The sequence below is a fragment of the Corythoichthys intestinalis genome, chromosome 8 (assembly GCF_030265065.1).
Source record: "Corythoichthys intestinalis isolate RoL2023-P3 chromosome 8, ASM3026506v1, whole genome shotgun sequence".
In the NCBI taxonomy this organism is placed as follows: Eukaryota; Metazoa; Chordata; class Actinopteri; order Syngnathiformes; family Syngnathidae; genus Corythoichthys; species Corythoichthys intestinalis.
The window spans coordinates 1,626,235-1,643,978 of NC_080402.1; the positions used below are offsets into that span (position 1 = coordinate 1,626,235).

General features: G+C 42.9%; 2 protein-coding genes across 4 annotated transcripts in view; one reads left to right on the forward strand and one right to left on the reverse strand.

The window, feature by feature from the left end:
* mtif2 (mitochondrial translational initiation factor 2) lies at positions 1-17,722 on the forward strand. The gene is made up of 12 exons (XM_057843179.1): positions 1-122; positions 947-1,162; positions 3,686-3,863; positions 3,925-4,085; positions 4,156-4,332; positions 4,388-4,652; positions 7,239-7,443; positions 7,706-7,961; positions 10,355-10,495; positions 10,761-11,069; positions 14,784-14,969; positions 15,034-17,722. The coding sequence occupies exons 2-11, from the start codon at positions 952-954 to the stop codon at positions 14,951-14,953; spliced, it is 2,073 nt and encodes a 690-aa protein (XP_057699162.1). The 5' UTR covers positions 1-122; positions 947-951; the 3' UTR covers positions 14,954-14,969; positions 15,034-17,722.
* The window catches only part of sde2 (SDE2 telomere maintenance homolog (S. pombe)), a 13,261-nt gene continuing 10,245 nt past the window's right edge, over positions 14,729-17,744 (reverse strand). For all 3 annotated transcript variants that reach the window (XM_057843184.1, XM_057843186.1, XM_057843185.1), the window contains 5 exons: positions 17,278-17,383; positions 17,097-17,208; positions 15,452-15,621; positions 15,255-15,342; positions 14,729-15,195 (listed from right to left, as the gene is read on the reverse strand). In XM_057843184.1, coding sequence (XP_057699167.1) covers positions 15,036-15,195; positions 15,255-15,342; positions 15,452-15,621; positions 17,097-17,208; positions 17,278-17,383 — 636 coding nt within the window. In that variant the 3' untranslated portion in view covers positions 14,729-15,035. The remainder of the gene's footprint in view (positions 15,196-15,254; positions 15,343-15,451; positions 15,622-17,096; positions 17,209-17,277; positions 17,384-17,744) is intronic.

Sequence of the window (17,744 nt, forward strand, 5' to 3'; positions counted from 1 at the left end):
CTAAAGCGCAATTGTCGCCTCCGATACAGCCGAGTGGCGAGTGACTGTCATGGCGGCGCCCATCGAGACGAAAGAAGAGCACATAACAGCGTCGAATCGGGACTGAAAGCCCTTTTATTCAGGTGAGCAAAGACACAATCCGCTATTGTCACATTTATTTCGTCGTATCGGACATTTTTGACATTTTTCACCCGGCAGAGAAATGCGTCACCATAAATGGGCGACTAACACCGATTTCATGAGAAAAATAGATAATGTAACATTCGCTTTCAGCCCTCCTAGATTGGACAAATAGATTAAACGTCTAATGACCAACTTGAGAATGCAAAAATATCCACTGCTATTGTCAAGATGAATTCAAAAAAATATTTACCCCATAGTTTCTTGTTACCTGTGGTGAAATGACCCGGAAGTGGCCTCAAATCAACAGGAAATTACACAAAATGTGCAATGTACAATCAAGGGGTGTCAAACCTACGGCCACCGGGCCGGAAGCGGACCGCTAGGAAGTCCAATCCGGCCCACTGGCGAGGTTGTTGTGCCTGAAAGGCACCTTGCAGCTCATTACTACTGTAAATGCACCAAATTTAGCAAATAAAATAAACAGTAATCGACCCACATATGTCCCAAATTCAACGTTAAGTGAAATGTGACCCATAAATGCCCTAAATTAACTGGAAGTAACGGAAAATAAACAGTAATTAACCCAGAAATGCCCCCAAATACAACAATAAATGACCCTTAAATGCACCAACGATAGACATCCAATTATCTTAATCTAGAAAGACTGGGTGTGAATGCTCTGTTTCAGTGCCATTGACGGCACTAGACGTCCAGTCCCGTTGGGACCGGACGGTGCGATCAGTGCCGTCAATGGCAGCCAATGACTATCCTGAAAATGCCTCTAAATTAATAGGACGCACCTCTTCTTTTTCTCTGCGCTCAGCGACGATGCTGCGGGTGACCAAGCTGGCGTCGCGCGTCGCCGCTCACCGGCCGTGGCGTCGCCCCGTGTGCGGCGGCACCCCTCTGCTGGCTTCCGACAAGGTGAAAGGTCAGAAGAAGGAGCGGAAGCCTGAGCCCAAAGCCGAAAAACAGGAAGTGGAGATAAGGCGGACCATGACGGTGGAGGCCCTGGCGCGAGCTATGAACAGACACGAGGGTAAAGAAAAAATCTACTCTTGTTCATCGTCGCTAATCGTTCCTTGACCTTAGAATTAGGGCTGGGATACCGTACTATTTGTGATACATGGCTCATGATAACAACTGTTGATACACAGGTCAGGAATCAATCTACTGTGCTATTAATGAACAGTGGTCACTCAGAGAGTCGAAATTTTGTAGTAAAGTTAGCGCTCAGCCTAGCTTTGCTAGCATAACAGCTAACATGACTGGATAAATTGATGAGAAAATGTATTATTTTACAAACAAACCTTTATGAAATGATTCAATAGCTTTAACAGAGTTACAATCAACCACATGGAATTTCGTCCAATTGCAAAATCATTTTTTTGAAAAGAGGTCAGAAATACAATTGCTTGCCACTCGTTGAGTTTCCCGCCACTTTTGTGATGTGATCGCAGAAGAGTGATGTCATTAATAAATGGGGAATTTTCTTAAAGGGACATTAACACAACAGTGGACAGCGACACGAGGGATGAACAGAAAAGTCTACTAGTGATAAACTCATTTCAACTGATGGCCCCTGCCAAAATGGCCTCAGGGCAGCCATGTTGGTAGGGGCGATATTCCCATCAAAGTCAATGCATTGAGGTACCCAAATCAAGTCCTAACTAGCTTATTTTTTCAAACGTATTGGACGTCTATGGCAGCCAATCAGTTCATTTTGGAGCAATCCAGGTCAATCCGGGAATGTGCCTGAATGAATAGGAAGGGATTCAAAATCAACAGGAAGTGATTTTTCCTGTTGATTTACGGGCACTTCCTGTTGATTTTGTGGCATTTCTGGGTCAAATTCTGTTGATTTTGGCACATGAGTCACTTCCTCTTTTTTGGGGGGCATCCACGGGTCACTTCTTGATGATTTTGGGGCATTTACAGGTTGCTTCCTGTTTGTTTTGGGGCCTTTCTGGGTCACTTCCTGTTGGTTTTGGGGCATTTCTGGGTTATTTTCTGTTGATTTTGGTGCATTAATTGAGTCTTTTTTTTTTAGGGGCATCCAAGGGTCAATTCCTGTTGATTTTGGGGCATTACTTGAGTCAGTTCCTGGTTTTTGGGGGCATTCACGGGTCACTTCCTGCTGATTTAGGGGCATTTACGGGTTACTTCCTGTTGGTTTTGGCGCATTACTTGAGTCATTTCCTGTTGATATTGGGGCGCTACTGGTCACTTCCTGTTGATTTTTGGGTGTTTACAAGTCACTTGCTATTGATTTTGGGTGACTTCCTGTTGATTTTGGGATATTTCTGGGTCACTTCCTGTTGATTTAAGGGCATTTATGGGTTACTTCCTGTTGATATTGGGGCATTTTCAAGTCACTTGCTATTGATTTTGGGTCACTTCCTGTTGGTTTCGGGTAATTTCCTGTTGATTTTGGGGTATTTATGGGTTACTTCCTGTTGATTTTGGGGCATTTCAAGTCACTTGCTATTGATATTGGGTCACTTCCTCTTGACTTTGGAGCATTACTGGGTCACTTCCTGTGATTTTAAGGCATTATTGAGTCACTTCCTGTTGATTTTGGGGTATTTCTGGGTTACTTCCTCTTGGTCTTGGGGCCTTTCTGGTCACTTTCTATTGATTTTGGGTGACTGAGTCACTTCCTGTTGGTTTTGGGGTATTTCTGGGTCGTTTTCTGTTGATTTTGGCGCATTAATTGAGTCATCTTTTTTGAGGGGCATCCACAGGTCCTTTCTTGTTAATTTGGGGGCATTTATGGGTCACTTCCTATTGATTGTGGCGCATTACTTAAGTCACTTGCATAAATGAGTCATTTCCTCTTGGTTTCGGGGCATTTCTGGGTCATTTCCTGTTGATTTTGGCGTATTAATTGATTCTCTTCCTCTTTTTTGAGGGGGATCCACGAGTCACTTCTTGTTGATAATGGGGCATTTACAGGTCACTTTCTATTGATTTTGGCGCATTTACGCGTCACTTCCTGTTGGTTTTGGGGCATTACTGAGTCACTTCCTGTTGATTTCAGGGCATTTCTGGGTCACTTTCTGTTGATTTTGGCGCATTACTTAAGTCACTTCCACTTTTTTTGAGGGGCATTTACGGTTCCCTTCCTGTTAATTTTGGTGTATTTACGGGTAACTTCTTGTTGATTTCGGGGCATTAATTGTGTCTCTTCCTGTTGATTTTGGCACATCACTTAAGTCACTTCCTCTTTTTTAAGAGGCATTCACTGGTCATTTCCTGTTGATTTTGGGGCATTTACAGGTCACTTCCTGTTGATTTTAGGGCATTACTGACTCACATCCTGTTGGTTTTGGGGCATTTCTGGGTCACTTCATGTTGATTTTGGCGCATTTAAGGGGTCACTTCCTTGTTGATTTTGGGTTACAAAACAGGAAGTGACCCGGGAATGTGCCTGAATGAATAGGAAGTGATTCAAAATCAACAGGAAGTGATTTTTCATGTTGCTTTTCGGTCACTTCCTGTAGATTTTGCGGCATTTCTAAGATCTTTACCGGGGTATGTTGACCGCCTTGTTTGCGGGCAGATGACGTGTTGGAGGCTCTGGTGAACACGGCGCTGGACGTTTCATCTTTGCACTCGCGCTCCGTGCTGGAGGAGCGTTGGATCAAGGAAGCGGTGAAGCTCTCGGGGATGAAGTTCCGCTGGGAGAAGCTGAGCGAGCCGCCGCCGCCGCCGCGCCAAGACAGAGACGCCGTGCCCGGGTGAGCCTCCGCCGAGCCGCCCCCGAGCCGGACGAAAGCGTGACGCCGTCGCCTCGCGCAGACCTCCCGACGAGGCCGGTCGGATGGCGCCGCGCCCCCCGGTGGTGACCGTCATGGGTCACGTGGACCACGGCAAGACCACGCTCTTGGACGCCCTGCGTAAAAGTCAAGTGGCCGCCTCCGAGGCCGGCGGCATCACGCAGCACATCGGAGCCTTCGGAGGTAAGCCGCCGCCGTCTTCCGCTCGCCGGACGATACGGAAGCCGGTCGCCGATTTTTGCCCCTCCCTCAGTGGAGTTGCCGACGGGCGAGCGGATGACCTTTCTGGATACGCCCGGGCACGCCGCCTTCTCGGCCATGAGGGCCCGCGGCGCCCTCGCCACCGACATCGTGGTCCTGGTGGTGGCCGCGGACGACGGCGTCATGACGCAGACGGCGGAGTCCATCCGCCACGCCAAGTCGGCCGGAGGTACGCGCCGCCGCCTCCGACACCCGGTCGAGGATTTTGACCCCGCCTTTTTCAGTCCCCGTCATCGTGGCGATCAACAAGTGCGACAAAGCCGACGCCGACCCCGAGAGAGTGAAGCGGGAGCTGCTGGCTCACGACGTGGTGTGCGAGGACCTGGGCGGCGACGTCCAGGCCGTCCCCGTGTCCGCCCTGACGGGCCACAACCTGGGGGCGCTGGCCGAGGCCGTGGCCGCGCTGGCCGAGGTGCTGGAGATCAAGGCCCGGCACGACGGCGCCGCCGAGGGCCTCGTCATCGAGAGTCGGACCGACAAAGGCAAAGGGTAAATTCTGGCGACTTTTAACCCGCATTTGGCTCACCTGTGGGTAACTTTCGGGCATCTCTGGGCCATTTCCTGTTGATTTTGGGGAATTTATGGGTCACTTCCTGTCCATTGGTCACTCTCTATGAATTTTGAGGCATCTGGGTCACTTCCTTTTGATTTTGGTGCATTACTGATTCACTTCCTGTTGATTTTGGTGCATGTTAGGCATTTACAAGTCACTTGCCATTGACTTTGAGTCGGTTCCTGTTGATATTATGACATTTCTGGGTCACTTCCTGATGGTTTTGGGGCATTCTGGGTCACTTCCTGTTGATTTTAGAGCATTTAAGGGTCACTTCTTATTCATTTTGACATGTTAGATGAGTCACTTCCTGTTTATTTTGGGGCGTTTTTGGGTCACTTCCTGTTCCTTTTAGGGCATTTCTGGGTCACTTCCTGTTGATTTTATGGCATTTATGGGTCACTTCCTGTTGATTTTATGGCATTCATGGGTTACTTCCTGTTGATTTTAGGGCATTTCTGGGTCACTTCCTGTTATTGGGTCATTACTGGGTAACTTCCTGTTGATTTTAAGGCATTTGTGGGTCACTTCCTGTTGATTTCTGGGCATTTACAAGTCACTTCCTATTGTTTTTAGGTCATCTCTGGGTCACTTCCTGTTGATTTTCGGCCATTTACAAGTCACTTGCATTGACTGGGTCACTTCCTGTTGATATTGGGACATTTCTGGGTCACTTCCTGTTGATTTTGGTGCATGTTAGGCATTTACAAGTCACTTGCCATTGACTTTGAGTCGGTTCCTGTTGATATTATGACATTTCTGGGTCACTTCCTGATGGTTTTGGGGCATTCTGGGTCACTTCCTGTTGATTTTAGAGCATTTAAGGGTCACTTCTTATTCATTTTGACATGTTAGATGAGTCACTTCCTGTTTATTTTGGGGCGTTTTTGGGTCACTTCCTGTTCCTTTTAGGGCATTTCTGGGTCACTTCCTGTTGATTTTATGGCATTTATGGGTCACTTCCTGTTGATTTTATGGCATTCATGGGTTACTTCCTGTTGATTTTAGGGCATTTCTGGGTCACTTCCTGTTATTGGGTCATTACTGGGTAACTTCCTGTTGATTTTAAGGCATTTGTGGGTCACTTCCTGTTGATTTCTGGGCATTTACAAGTCACTTCCTATTGTTTTTAGGTCATCTCTGGGTCACTTCCTGTTGATTTTCGGCCATTTACAAGTCACTTGCATTGACTGGGTCACTTCCTGTTGATATTGGGACATTTCTGGGTCACTTCCTGTTGATTTTGGTGCATGTTAGGCATTTACAAGTCACTTGCCATTGACTTTGAGTCGGTTCCTGTTGATATTATGACATTTCTGGGTCACTTCCTGTTGGTTTTGGGGCATTTCTGTGTCATTTACTGTTGATTTTGGCGCATTACTCAAGTCATTTTATGTTTTTGGGGGGGCCTTCACGAGTCATTTCCTGTTGATTTTGGGGCATTTCTGGGTCACTTCCTGCTGATTTTAGAACATTTAAGGGTCAATTCTTATAGATTTTGACATGTTAGATGAGTCACTTCCTGTTTATTTTGGGGCATTTTTGGGTCACTTCCTGTTGATTTTATGGCATTCATGGGTCACTTCCTATTGACATTAGGACATTACTGGATCACTTCCTGTTGATTTTGGGACATTTCTGGGTCACTTCCTGTTGATTTTAGAGCATTTACGGGTCACATCCTATTGATCTTTGGGCTCATAAAAGTCACTTGCTGTTGACTTTTGGTCACTTCCTGTTGATTTTAGAGCATTTATGGGTCACTTCCTGTTGATTTTCGGCCATTTACAGGTCACTTGCATTGACTGGGTCATTTCCTGTTGATATTGTGGCATTTCTTGGGCACTTCCTGTTGATTTTTTGGCATATACAAGTCACTTGCCATTGACTTTGGGTCACTTCCTGTTGATATCGGGGCATTACTGGGTCATTTCCTGTTGATTTCAGGGCATTTATGGGTGACTTCCTGTTGATTTTGTGGCATATCTCGGTCACTTCCTGATGATTTTTGGACATTTACAAATCACTAACTTTGGGTCACTTCCTGTTTTTTGGGGTGCATTCAAATCCTGTTGATTTTGGGGGCCTTTTTTGGGGCCACTTCCTTTTGATTTTGATGCATTACGGAGTCACTTCCTGTTGATTCTGGGGCATTTCTGGGTCACTTCCTGTAGATTTTGTGGCATATCTCGGTCACTTCCTAATGATTTTTGGACATTTACAAATCACTAACTTTGGGTCCATTCCTGTTTTTTGGGGTGGATTCACGGGTCACTTCCTGTTGATTTTGGGGGCCTTATTTGGGGCCACTTCCTTTTGATTTTGATGCATTATAGAGTCATTTCCTGTTGATATGGGGGCATTTCTGGGTCACATTCTGTAGATTGTAGGGCATTTATGGTTCACTTCCTGTTACTATTAGGGCATTTCTGGATCACTTCCTGTTGATTTTGGTACATTGCGTAACACTGAATGTAAGAGAGTAAAAGACCGCCCGCACATATGCGCGTGTCACCCGTCAGCCCCGTGACGACGGCGCTGGTCCAGCGGGGGACGCTGCGGCGCGGCTGCGTGCTGGTGGCGGGCAAGACCTGGGCTAAGGTCCGCTCCCTGACGGACGATCGCGGTCGCTCCCTGGAGGAAGCCCTGCCCGGGACAGCGGCAGAGGTGGTCGGCTGGAGGGAGGCGCCCTCTGCCGGGGACACCGTCCTGGAGGTAGAGTCGGAGGTGAGTGGACTTACGCTTACATTTTACAGTACTCCCTTATGTTTACGAGTAGCCATGCTTGTAACTTGTACTTGAGTAGTTCCATTTGTATTTGTGTTATAATTGAGTAGTTTCATTTCATGCTAGAAAATATGATTCTCCACTAGAGGGCACTCATGCTGTTGGGAGTTGACGGTTTCTCTTCTGTTGTTATTTGGAAGTAACGCTACTTTTACTCGAGTACAATTTCGGTCGGTCTCGAACGGGGCTTTGTCGTCCCCAGCGACGAGCGCGCGAGGTGTCGGAGTGGCGCCTCCACCGGGAGGCGTCGGAGCGTTTGACGGAGGAGGAGAGCGTCGTATCGGCCGAGCGCCAGCGCCACCGCGAAGCCTACGAGGAGGAGCGGGCGCGTTTGGCGCACTTGACCTGGCGCCAGAGGAGAGTGCTGCTGTACCGCCGAGACAAGACGGCCTTCGCCCGCCGGCCCTCCGAGAAAACCGGGGCTCCCGAGGGTCCCCGACTGGCGCTGGTCGTCAAAGGTGAGCCTTTGTTTGTCTATGGATTAAGCGGGCATTTTTTGTTGTTGTTAGGAGGTTCCTTCAGAAGGGGGCGATGGCGGACCTGTTGAAATATTTATTTTAATACAAATTGGGCCGTCATTGACATCGCTACACGTCCTGCCCGTTTGGAATGGGAAGGTGGGGACAACTGGGTTACTGAACAGGAAGTAACCCGGGAACGTGCCTGAATGAATAGGAAGCGATTCAAAATCAACAGGTAAAAATCACTTCCTGTTGATTTTGACACATTACTTGAGTCTCTTCCTTTTTTTGGGAGTCACTTCCTTGTTGAATTTGTGGCATTTATGAGTTACTTCCTGATGAATTTGGCGCATTACATGAGTCCCTTCCATTTTTGGTGGGGGTGGGGGGCATTCATTGTTGATTTTGGGGTATTTCTGGGTCACTTCCTGTTGATTTTGGGGCATTACTGTGGCACTTCTTGTTGATTTTGGGATATTTCTGGGTCACTTCCTGTTGCTTTTTGGGCGTTTACAAGTTACTTGCAATTGATTTTGGGTCACTCCCTGTTGATTTTGGGGCGTTTACAAAACTTTACAAGTCACTTGCTATTGATTTTGGGTTACTTCCTGTTGATTTTAGGGCATTTCTGGGTCACTTCCTGTTATTTGGGCATTTCTGGGTCACTTCCTGTTGATTTTTGGGCATTTACAATTCACTTGCTAGTGATTTTGGGTCACTTTCCATTTTATTTTTGGGCATTGCTGAGTCACTTCCTGTTGATTTTGGAGTATTTCTGGGTCACTTCCTGTTGATTTTAGGGCATTAATGGGTCATGACCTTTTGATGCTGGGGCGATACTGGGTCAGTTCCTGTTGATTTTTTGGGTGTTTACAAGTCACTTGCTATTGATTTTGGGTCACTTCCTGTTATTGGGACATTACTGGGTAACTTCCTGTTGATTTTAGGGCGTTTACAAGCTGATTAGTATTGATTTTGGGTCACTTCCTGTTATTGGGGCATTGCTGGGTAACTTCCTGTTGATTTTAGTGGATTTATGGGTCACTTCCTGTTGACAATGTGGCATTACTGGGTCACTTCCTGTTGATTTTTGGGCGTATACAAGTCACTTGCTATTGATTTTGGGTTACTTCCTGTTGATTTTAGGGCATTTCTGGGTCACTTCCTGTTGATTTTGTGGCATTTATGAGTTACTTCCTGTTGAATTTGGCGCATTACATGAGTCCCTTCCATTTTTGGTGGGGGTGGGGGGCATTCAAAGCTCACTTCCTGTTGATTTTGTTGTATTTCTGGGTCACTTCCCGTTGATTTTGGGGTATTTCTGGGTCACTTCCCATTGCTTTTTGGGCGTTTACAAGTTGCTTAGTATTGATTTGGGGTCAATTCCTGTTGATTTTAGGGCATTAGTGGGTCACTTCCTGTTGATTTTAGGGCATTTATGGGTCACTTCCTGTTGACAATGTGGCATTACTGGGTCACTTCCTGTTGCTTTTTGGGCATTTACAAGTTCCATGCAATTGATTTGGGGTCAATTCCTGTTGATTTTAGGGCATTTATGGGTCACTTCCTGTTAACAATGTGGCATTACTAGGTAACTTCCTGTTGATTTTAGGGCATTTTTGAGTCACTTCCTGTTGATTTTTTTGGCATTTACAATTCACTTGCTATTGACTTAAGTTCACTTCCTATTGAGTTTGGGGTATTACTTAGTCACTCCCTTTTGATTTTAGGGCATTTATGGGTGACTTCCTGTTGATTTTTGGGTGCTATTAAGTCACTTCCTGTTGATTCTTGGGATTTTACAAGCTGCTTGCTATTGATTTTGGGTCACTCCATGTTGATGTTGGGGCTTTACTGAGTCACTTCCTGTTGATTTTAGGGTATTTCAGGGTCACTTTCTGTTGATATTGGGGCATTTACAGGCCACCTTCTATTGATTTTGGGTCACTTCCTGTTGATTTTAGGGCATTTCTGGGTAACTTCCTTTGGATATTGGGGCATTACTAGGTCACTTCCTCTTTATTTTTAGTCATGTACGGTACTTTTGCAAGGCATGAATTCATTTTGGGGCATTTACTGGTACAGGTCACCGCCTGTTTCTCCCCCCCCCCCCCTTTTCCTGTTACTCTTGTGGTATTTTCGGGTCACTTCCTGTTGATTTGATCATTAATAGTAAGGCTCTGAAAGGCATTTTATCCCAAAATAACCCCCAAATTTTCTCCAAATAACCACCATGGCCAGGAAGACCTTTTTCACAATTAAGGTGTTTTCTTTTTCCTCTCATGAACCATTCTTAGACTTTTAAATCCATGAGATTGTTGTTTATTGCGTGTCCCTCGAAGGCATCCTGATATTAGCGTACTCGCGCTAACGCGGTTTGTTTGGCGCAGCGGACGTGGACGGCTCGCTGGAGGCCATCGTGAACATCTTGGACACCTACGACGCCGAGAATCAGTGTCAGCTGGACGTGGTTCACGTCGGCGTGGGTGACATCTCCGAAACTGATGTCAACATGGCGCAGACATTTGGAGGTACCGTTTCAACTTCAAAATGGATAGCAGATGCTTCGACGTGGTTCAAATCATGTCGGTTGAGAAGTATGACTTGATTTAAACGTTTGCCCCTACCAACATGGCCACCACCCTGAGGCCATGTTGGTAGGGGCGATGAAAGCTCTTTTCATTGCTTTCGCCGTGAATTGAAATGAGTTTTATCACCAACAGACATCCAATCCTTTCGAAGCGAGTTTGCCGCCAGATGCGTAGCGTCGAATAACTTCACAATTGTCGTCCGCAGGCAGCGTTTACGGCTTCAACGTGTCGGCGAGCAAGTCTGTCCTGCGGACGGCGGCGCGTCACGACGTCCCTGTCAAGACTCACGCCGTCATCTACAAAATGATGGACGAGTTGAAGGCCGACATCAGCGGGCGGCTGCCGCCGCGGGTGACCCACGAAGTCCTGGGCGAGGCGGCGGTGCTGGCCGTCTTCGACGTGACCGCGGCGGGCAAGAAGAAGACGGCGGTGGCCGGCTGTCGCGTGCTGAAAGGCCAACTGGAGCGCAAGATGAAGTTCCGCCTGCTTCGAGGGGAGGACGTGCTGTGGGAAGGTGAGTCGAGCGTACGCGCGATAGAAATCGATGGCGCCGGACGTCCGGTGAGTTTTTTGACCTCATCAGTAAGAAGATTAGGTAGTAGTAATTTTTTTTATTCATTTAGAGGCCCGACTATTTCTAATACATTGCTTTATGGTGGTCTACTTTACCTGGTGGTGGAAAATAAGCAATTCTACATTTTGACCTCTAGGTGGAGTCAGTAAATTCATCGTTATGAACTGTTGGCTGAAAGTGTCAATGCCTCATGTGGGTTCATTTGAACATAAGTAGTTGATCATTTTTGAAAAAAATATGCCAGTTTGGACTGATTTTTAAGCAGAAAATGCCCCAAAATCAATAGGAAAAGACAGAAAATAAAACGGAAAGCAATCCATACATGCTTGAGAATTAACAGAAAGTGACAGGAAAACAGGAGGAAGTGACCCGTACCCGTTGATGCCCCCGAAATGAATGAATGCCTTGCAATAGGAAGTAACTAAAAATCAGCAGGAAATGACCCACAAAAAAACTATAATTATATATTTTTTTTTTCCTCAACTGTAAAGTGCCTTTGAGCACTGGTAAAAGCGCTCTATAAATAAAATGTATTATTATTATAAGGCATAAGGAAAAAAACCAAAATGGCCTGCAAGTGGCCTATAAATGTCCCAAAACTAACAGGAAGTGACCAGTAAAATGCCCCCAAATCATGGTCATTTTTTCGATGAAAAATATGCCATGACGTACTATATATATATGTCTTTTTTTTTTTTTTTAAAGAAAAAATGCCTCACAATACCTGGTCATTTTTCAATTATAAAAACGCTTATCATAAATGGCCTTTTTTTTAAGCCTTTCTTATACATGGTCATTTTCTAATTGAAAAAAAAGCCTTACTAGACATGGTAATTTTTTATTTAAAAAAAAGCTTTACTATATACACGTATGGCATTTTTCTTTCTTTCTTTTTTTTTTTTTTAAAGAAAAAAGCCTTTATTGGTCATTTTTTAATTGAATTTTTTTTTTAAACTTACTATACATGGTTATTTTTTTATCTAAAAAAATGCCTTGCTATACATGGTCATTTTTCGATAAAAATGCCTGACATACATTATATATATATATATATAATTTTTTCATTAAAAATGCTTTGCTATACAGTCATTTTTTCAATTAAAAAAGCCTTATGAAACATGGGTCTTTTTTTTTTTTTTAACCTTACTTATACATGGTTATTTTTTTGATGAAAAAAAAAAAACCCTTACTTATACATGGTCATTTTCTAATTGAAAAAAAGCCTTACTAGACATGGTCATTTTTAATTTAAAAAAAAAAAAAAAAGCCTTACACGTATGGCCTCTTTTTTTTTTTTTTAAATGAAAGAAAAAAAGCCTTTCTTGGTCATTTTTTGATTAAAATTTTTTTTTGGTCTTTTTTTTTTGTTTGTTTTTTAACTAACTATACATGTGTTTTTTTTTTTTTTTTTTTTTTTAATTTAAATGCCTTGCTATACATGGTCATTTTTTAATAAAAATGCCTGCCTATACATTATTATTTTTTACATTATGTATGCTTATCATACATGGCCTTTTTTTTAAGCTTTTCGTATACATAGTCATTTTCTAATTGGGAAAAAAAGCCTTAGTAGACATGGTAATTTTTTTATTTTGAAAAAAAAAGCTTTACTATATACATGTATGGCCTTTTTTTCTTCTTCTTTTTTTAAGAAAAAAAGCCTTTCATGGTCATTTTTTAATTGATTTTTTTTAAAAACTTACTATACATGGTTATTTTTTTAATTAAAAAATGCCTTGCTATACATGGTCATTTTTTGATAAAAATGCCTGACTATACATTGTTATTTTTTCATTAAAAATGCTTTGCTGTAAATGGTCATTTTTCGATGAAAAAAAAGCCTTCCTATACATGGTCATTTTTTGATTAAAAACGCCTTATGATACATGTTTTTTTTTTTAACCTTACTTATACGTTTTTTTGGTTGGTTTTTTTTATGAAAAAAAACCCCTTACTTATACATGGTCATTTTAATTGAAAAGGCCTATGGTCTTAAAAAAAAAAAAAAAAAAAAAAAAAGGCCTTACCATATATGGTTATTTTTGGATTAAAAAATGCCTTACTATCCATGGTCAGTGTTCGATAAAAATGCCTTAATAGGTCATTTTTCAATTAAAAAATGCCTTATGATACTTAAAAGAAAAAAAGAAGCCTCACTATACATGGTCTTTTTTTTTTTTTTATTAAAAATGCCTTATGGTCTTTTTTTTAAGAAAAAAGACATGGCTATTTTTTTCAAGGAAAAAATGCTTTGCTATTTTGCTATACATGGTCATTTTTCAATAAAAAAAAAAATCCATAAGATACATGAGTTTTTTTCAAAGCCTTTCTTATACATGGTCATTTTCTAATTGGAAAAAAACCTTACTATATATGTTACGTCTTTATGAAAAGAACCCTTACTATTTATGGTGTTTTTTTTTTTTTTAAATAAAAGCCTTGGTCATTTTTAATTAAAAATGCCTTTTTTTTTTTATTAAGGAAAAAAAAGCCTTACTATTCATGGTAAAAAAAAAAAATAATTAAAAAACCCTTACTATACATGGTAAGCCTTTGTCATTTTTTAATTGAAAATGCCTTATTTTTTTATTAAAGAAAAAAAGCCTTACTATACATGGTTATTTTATTTAAAATATGTTACTATAAAAAAAATTAAAAAAGGCTTATGGTTATTTTTTGATTGGGAAAAAAGCTTTGCTATACATACACGTATGTGGTCATTTTTCAATTAAAACAATGCCTTACTATAAAGAATGACCATGGTACATGGTCTTTTTTTTTTTAATTGAAAATGCATTATGGCCTTTTTTTTAAAAAAAAAAAATGCCTTGCTATACATGGTCATTTTTCAATTAAAAAAATGGCTTGCTGTACATCGTCATTTTTGAATGAAAGAGCCTTGCTGTACATGGTCATTCTTTTGATGAAAAAGAAGCCTTACTGTAAATGGTCATTTTTTTCAACGAAACATGCCCTATTATACATGGTTATTTTTGATGAGAAAAAATGCTCTGCCATATGTGGTCATTTTTAAAGAAAAAAAGCCTTACTATACATGGCCATTTTTTTAATTTAAAAAAAAAAAGGTGCCTTACAAAATGTTAATTTTTTTTTTTTAATGAAAAAATGATTTCCTATACATGTTTTTTTGGGGGATAGGGGGACTGACTACACATCAGGGGTCTGCAAGGTCCGGTACTTGAGAACCGCTATCCAGCTTGTTTTCCATGTCTCTCTCCTTTAACACACCTGAATCTGTAAGGATCGTTATTATCAGGCTCCTGCAGAGCTTGATGTGAGTTAGGTAAGTTAAGGAAAATCAGCAGGAAGTGACCTGTAAATGCCCTAGAATTGACAGAGGGTGACCCATACACATAAATGCCTTGCAACAGGAAGTGACTGAAAATCCCCAAAATAAAGTAGATGCCCCTACTAATATGGCTGCTCCATGGCCATTTCGGTACGGATAGGAAGCTCTTTTCACGATTCTGCCGTGACTATCGATTTTACTCATGTTTGTGAATTCTCCGCCACTGCCTCGCGTCAAGTTAATTGCGCCGTCGGTAGCAGCGTTTATGAGAGTTAATAAAATATCCAAATTGCAATGAATTAAAAATGTTTATTTTTTGAAATTGTTTGTTTTGTGCGCGGCAGGTGGCCTGCTGGCGCTCAAGCATCACAAAGACGACGTGAGCACCGTCAAGTCGGGCACAGAGTGCGGCCTCTCGCTCGACGGGGAAGCGGCCTTCCAGCCCGGTGATGTCATTCAGTGTTTCCGGGAAGCCGAGGTCCCGCAGGTCACCGCCTGGGACCCTGGATTCTGAGCCCGGGCCCCCACAAGTGTGTAAAAATGGGGGGGGAAAAAAAAAAAAAAAAATCTGATTATTGACATTTCGGCGCTCAGCTTCAGCGACTCTCCGAGTCGGGTGTGCTCGCGGAGTCGCCGTTCTGCAACGAATCGCCGCCGGAGGCCGCGCTCGCTCCACCGGTATCGGGCTCCGCCTCCTGCCCGGGCTCTTCCGCGGACTCCGCATCGCTGTCGGAGCTCAGGTCGTCCAATCCGGTCCTGTTCGCGAGACGGCAGACGTTAGCGTCCTTCGGGACGCGGTCGACGTTCCGACTCACCAGGAACACGCCCCCTCGGTCTTCCGCTTTTTGACGGGAGGTTCTCGGCAAGAAGGGCCCGCTCGCGAAGCGGACGCCGCTTGCAAACCTGCAAGTGTCGCCACGTGAGCAATGAACTCTTCATCCGCAGACACATTTTAAGCACGTCATGCAAAAACTGTTCATCGACGAAATGAAATAAACAACAACGGACAAACCTTTGAGCACGGAGTCCTCTAGCCTCTCGGCCAGGGTGTGGCACTGGCGTTGGTACTCGGGGTCGCTGAACTCGTGCTGGGGTCGGGCCGTTTTCCTGCGCAAGCGTTCGGCCCGCCGCTCCTCGCGCTCTGCCTCGCGCTCCGCCTGCTGCTTCAGCCACTCGCCCATCCTAAGAGCACACGTTAGCGGCCTTAGGTCCCGCACCGTTTACGGCGGGTTAACCAAATGACTTGAGGTGTGCATCGGCACTGCCCTCACGATTCGATTCGATTCGGCAATGCATCGCGATGCATTAAAGCCTGGGATGCATTAAAATTCTAAAGCAAAGCATATTTTTCGTGAATCTTGAGGCAACACAAGCGGTCAGACATTAAACAACTTTTTATTGGCTCTTGTGTCACGCCTGGTTGAAGTCAGATGAAAATACTTTCAGATATATATATATTAAAACAAAATAGATGACAGCATTTAATCAGTGCTTTGAATGAGACCAGGGCTTTTTTTTTTTTTTTTTTTACACACAGTAGCAGCCTTTCACATAGTGCAACATCTGAACTCCTGTGCAAAATCAGTAATAACGGTTGCTGTATTTTAGTCACAACGACCTATCAATAAAAATATTCAAGTTAATATTAAAGAAAACAAAAAAGAAAATATTGTAGTGCAGCAGCATCTTTATCGCAATCTCAATCCAGGGATCAGTTCATTTGCAAACAAAACTAAATTGCAATGTAGAACAAAAGTAAAATGTAGGCCTAGCCCACTATATATGTGCAATAGAGGTTAGATCGGGCCTAAAAAAATCCAGCCCGACCCGGCCCGAGCCCGATCAATTAAATAGATTTGCAGGCCCAGCCCGAAAAACCCGAAATTTATTTATTTTATTTTTTTTTGGGAGTGACGCGGGGGGAAAAAATGCAGCAGCAGCAATTTATTTTCATTTCTTCAGTTGGCAGAAAAAACACAAGTTTTCTTAATGTTTAAATAGTCTACATATTTTTATGATCATTATAAAAGCATTTACACAACGAAATAACACTGGGAAAGTTTAATACAAAAAAAAAAAACATGCGGTTTTGCAGACACAAGAAGATTCAAAAGGATCACATTTGTGTTGCCTTTGTGTGCATAAATAAAAGTTTTTTGTAACGAATTCTCAGTTGGCAGGAAAAAAACCAAGTTTCCTAAATGTTTAAATAGTTACATATTTTTATGATTATAAAAGCGTTTACACAACGAAATAACACTGGGAAAGTTTTATATAAAAAAAATAATTAAAAAAATAAAAAAAACATGCGGTTTTGCAGACACACAGAGAAGATTCAAAAGGATCACATTTCTGTTGCCTTTGTGTGCATAAATAAAAGTGTCCTTCGTAACGAATTCAGTTGGCAGTAAAAAAAACGCAAGTTTCCTAAATGCTTAAATAGTTACATATTATGATCATTATAAAAGCATTTACACAACCAAATAACGCCGAGAAAGTTTAATATTGGAAAAAAAAACAAAAAAAAAACGCAGTTTTGCAGACACAAAAGAAGATTTAAAAGGATCTTGTTGCCTGCATCGAATCGAATCGTCCATGCCCCGCGTCGGGATGCATCACCGCATCGATTATTGTTGACACTACCACAAATGACTCACTCTTTCTCGTGGTTGACGTCTCGCAGGCGGCGTCCGCTCAGATCTCGGCAAGCCTCGCGATTGGTCGTCTTCTCGATCTGAGCGCCGAGCGCTCGCAGCATGGAGCCAAAGCCTGAAAAAAAAAAAAAAAAATGGCGGGTGGGTGGTTTGGCTCAGCCGGCACGACTGACTCGTGACTCACCTCCTTTGCCACCCAGGAGACGGGGCGCCAAGTTATAAACGGCGCCGGCCCGGAGGGGCTCATCCGGGCGGGAAGCGCAGACATAGAAATCTTGGGGAGATACACCCTGAGAGTGGGGGAAAAATAGCCATTTTAGTGATTCCATCTTAACCCTTTCTTGGTCAATGAATCATCAAAAAACATTGGGAAAATACGTATGTACACTAGGGCTGCAGCTATCGAATATTTTAGTAATCGAGTAATCGACTGAAAATTCTATCGAGTGATCGGATAAAACATTTTTAGGTGAAGAGCAATTATGAATATACATGAGAAAACAAGACATTTCATCTAATCTTGAACCGTTTTCAGTCAATCAATGTCTTTATTTTTGATGTACATTGTTGAAAACAGCCAACAATTGCATCTCAGATGTAACTAGAAAAAAAAAAAAAAAAAGACTAATTCACTGCTTTCACTCAAAAAAC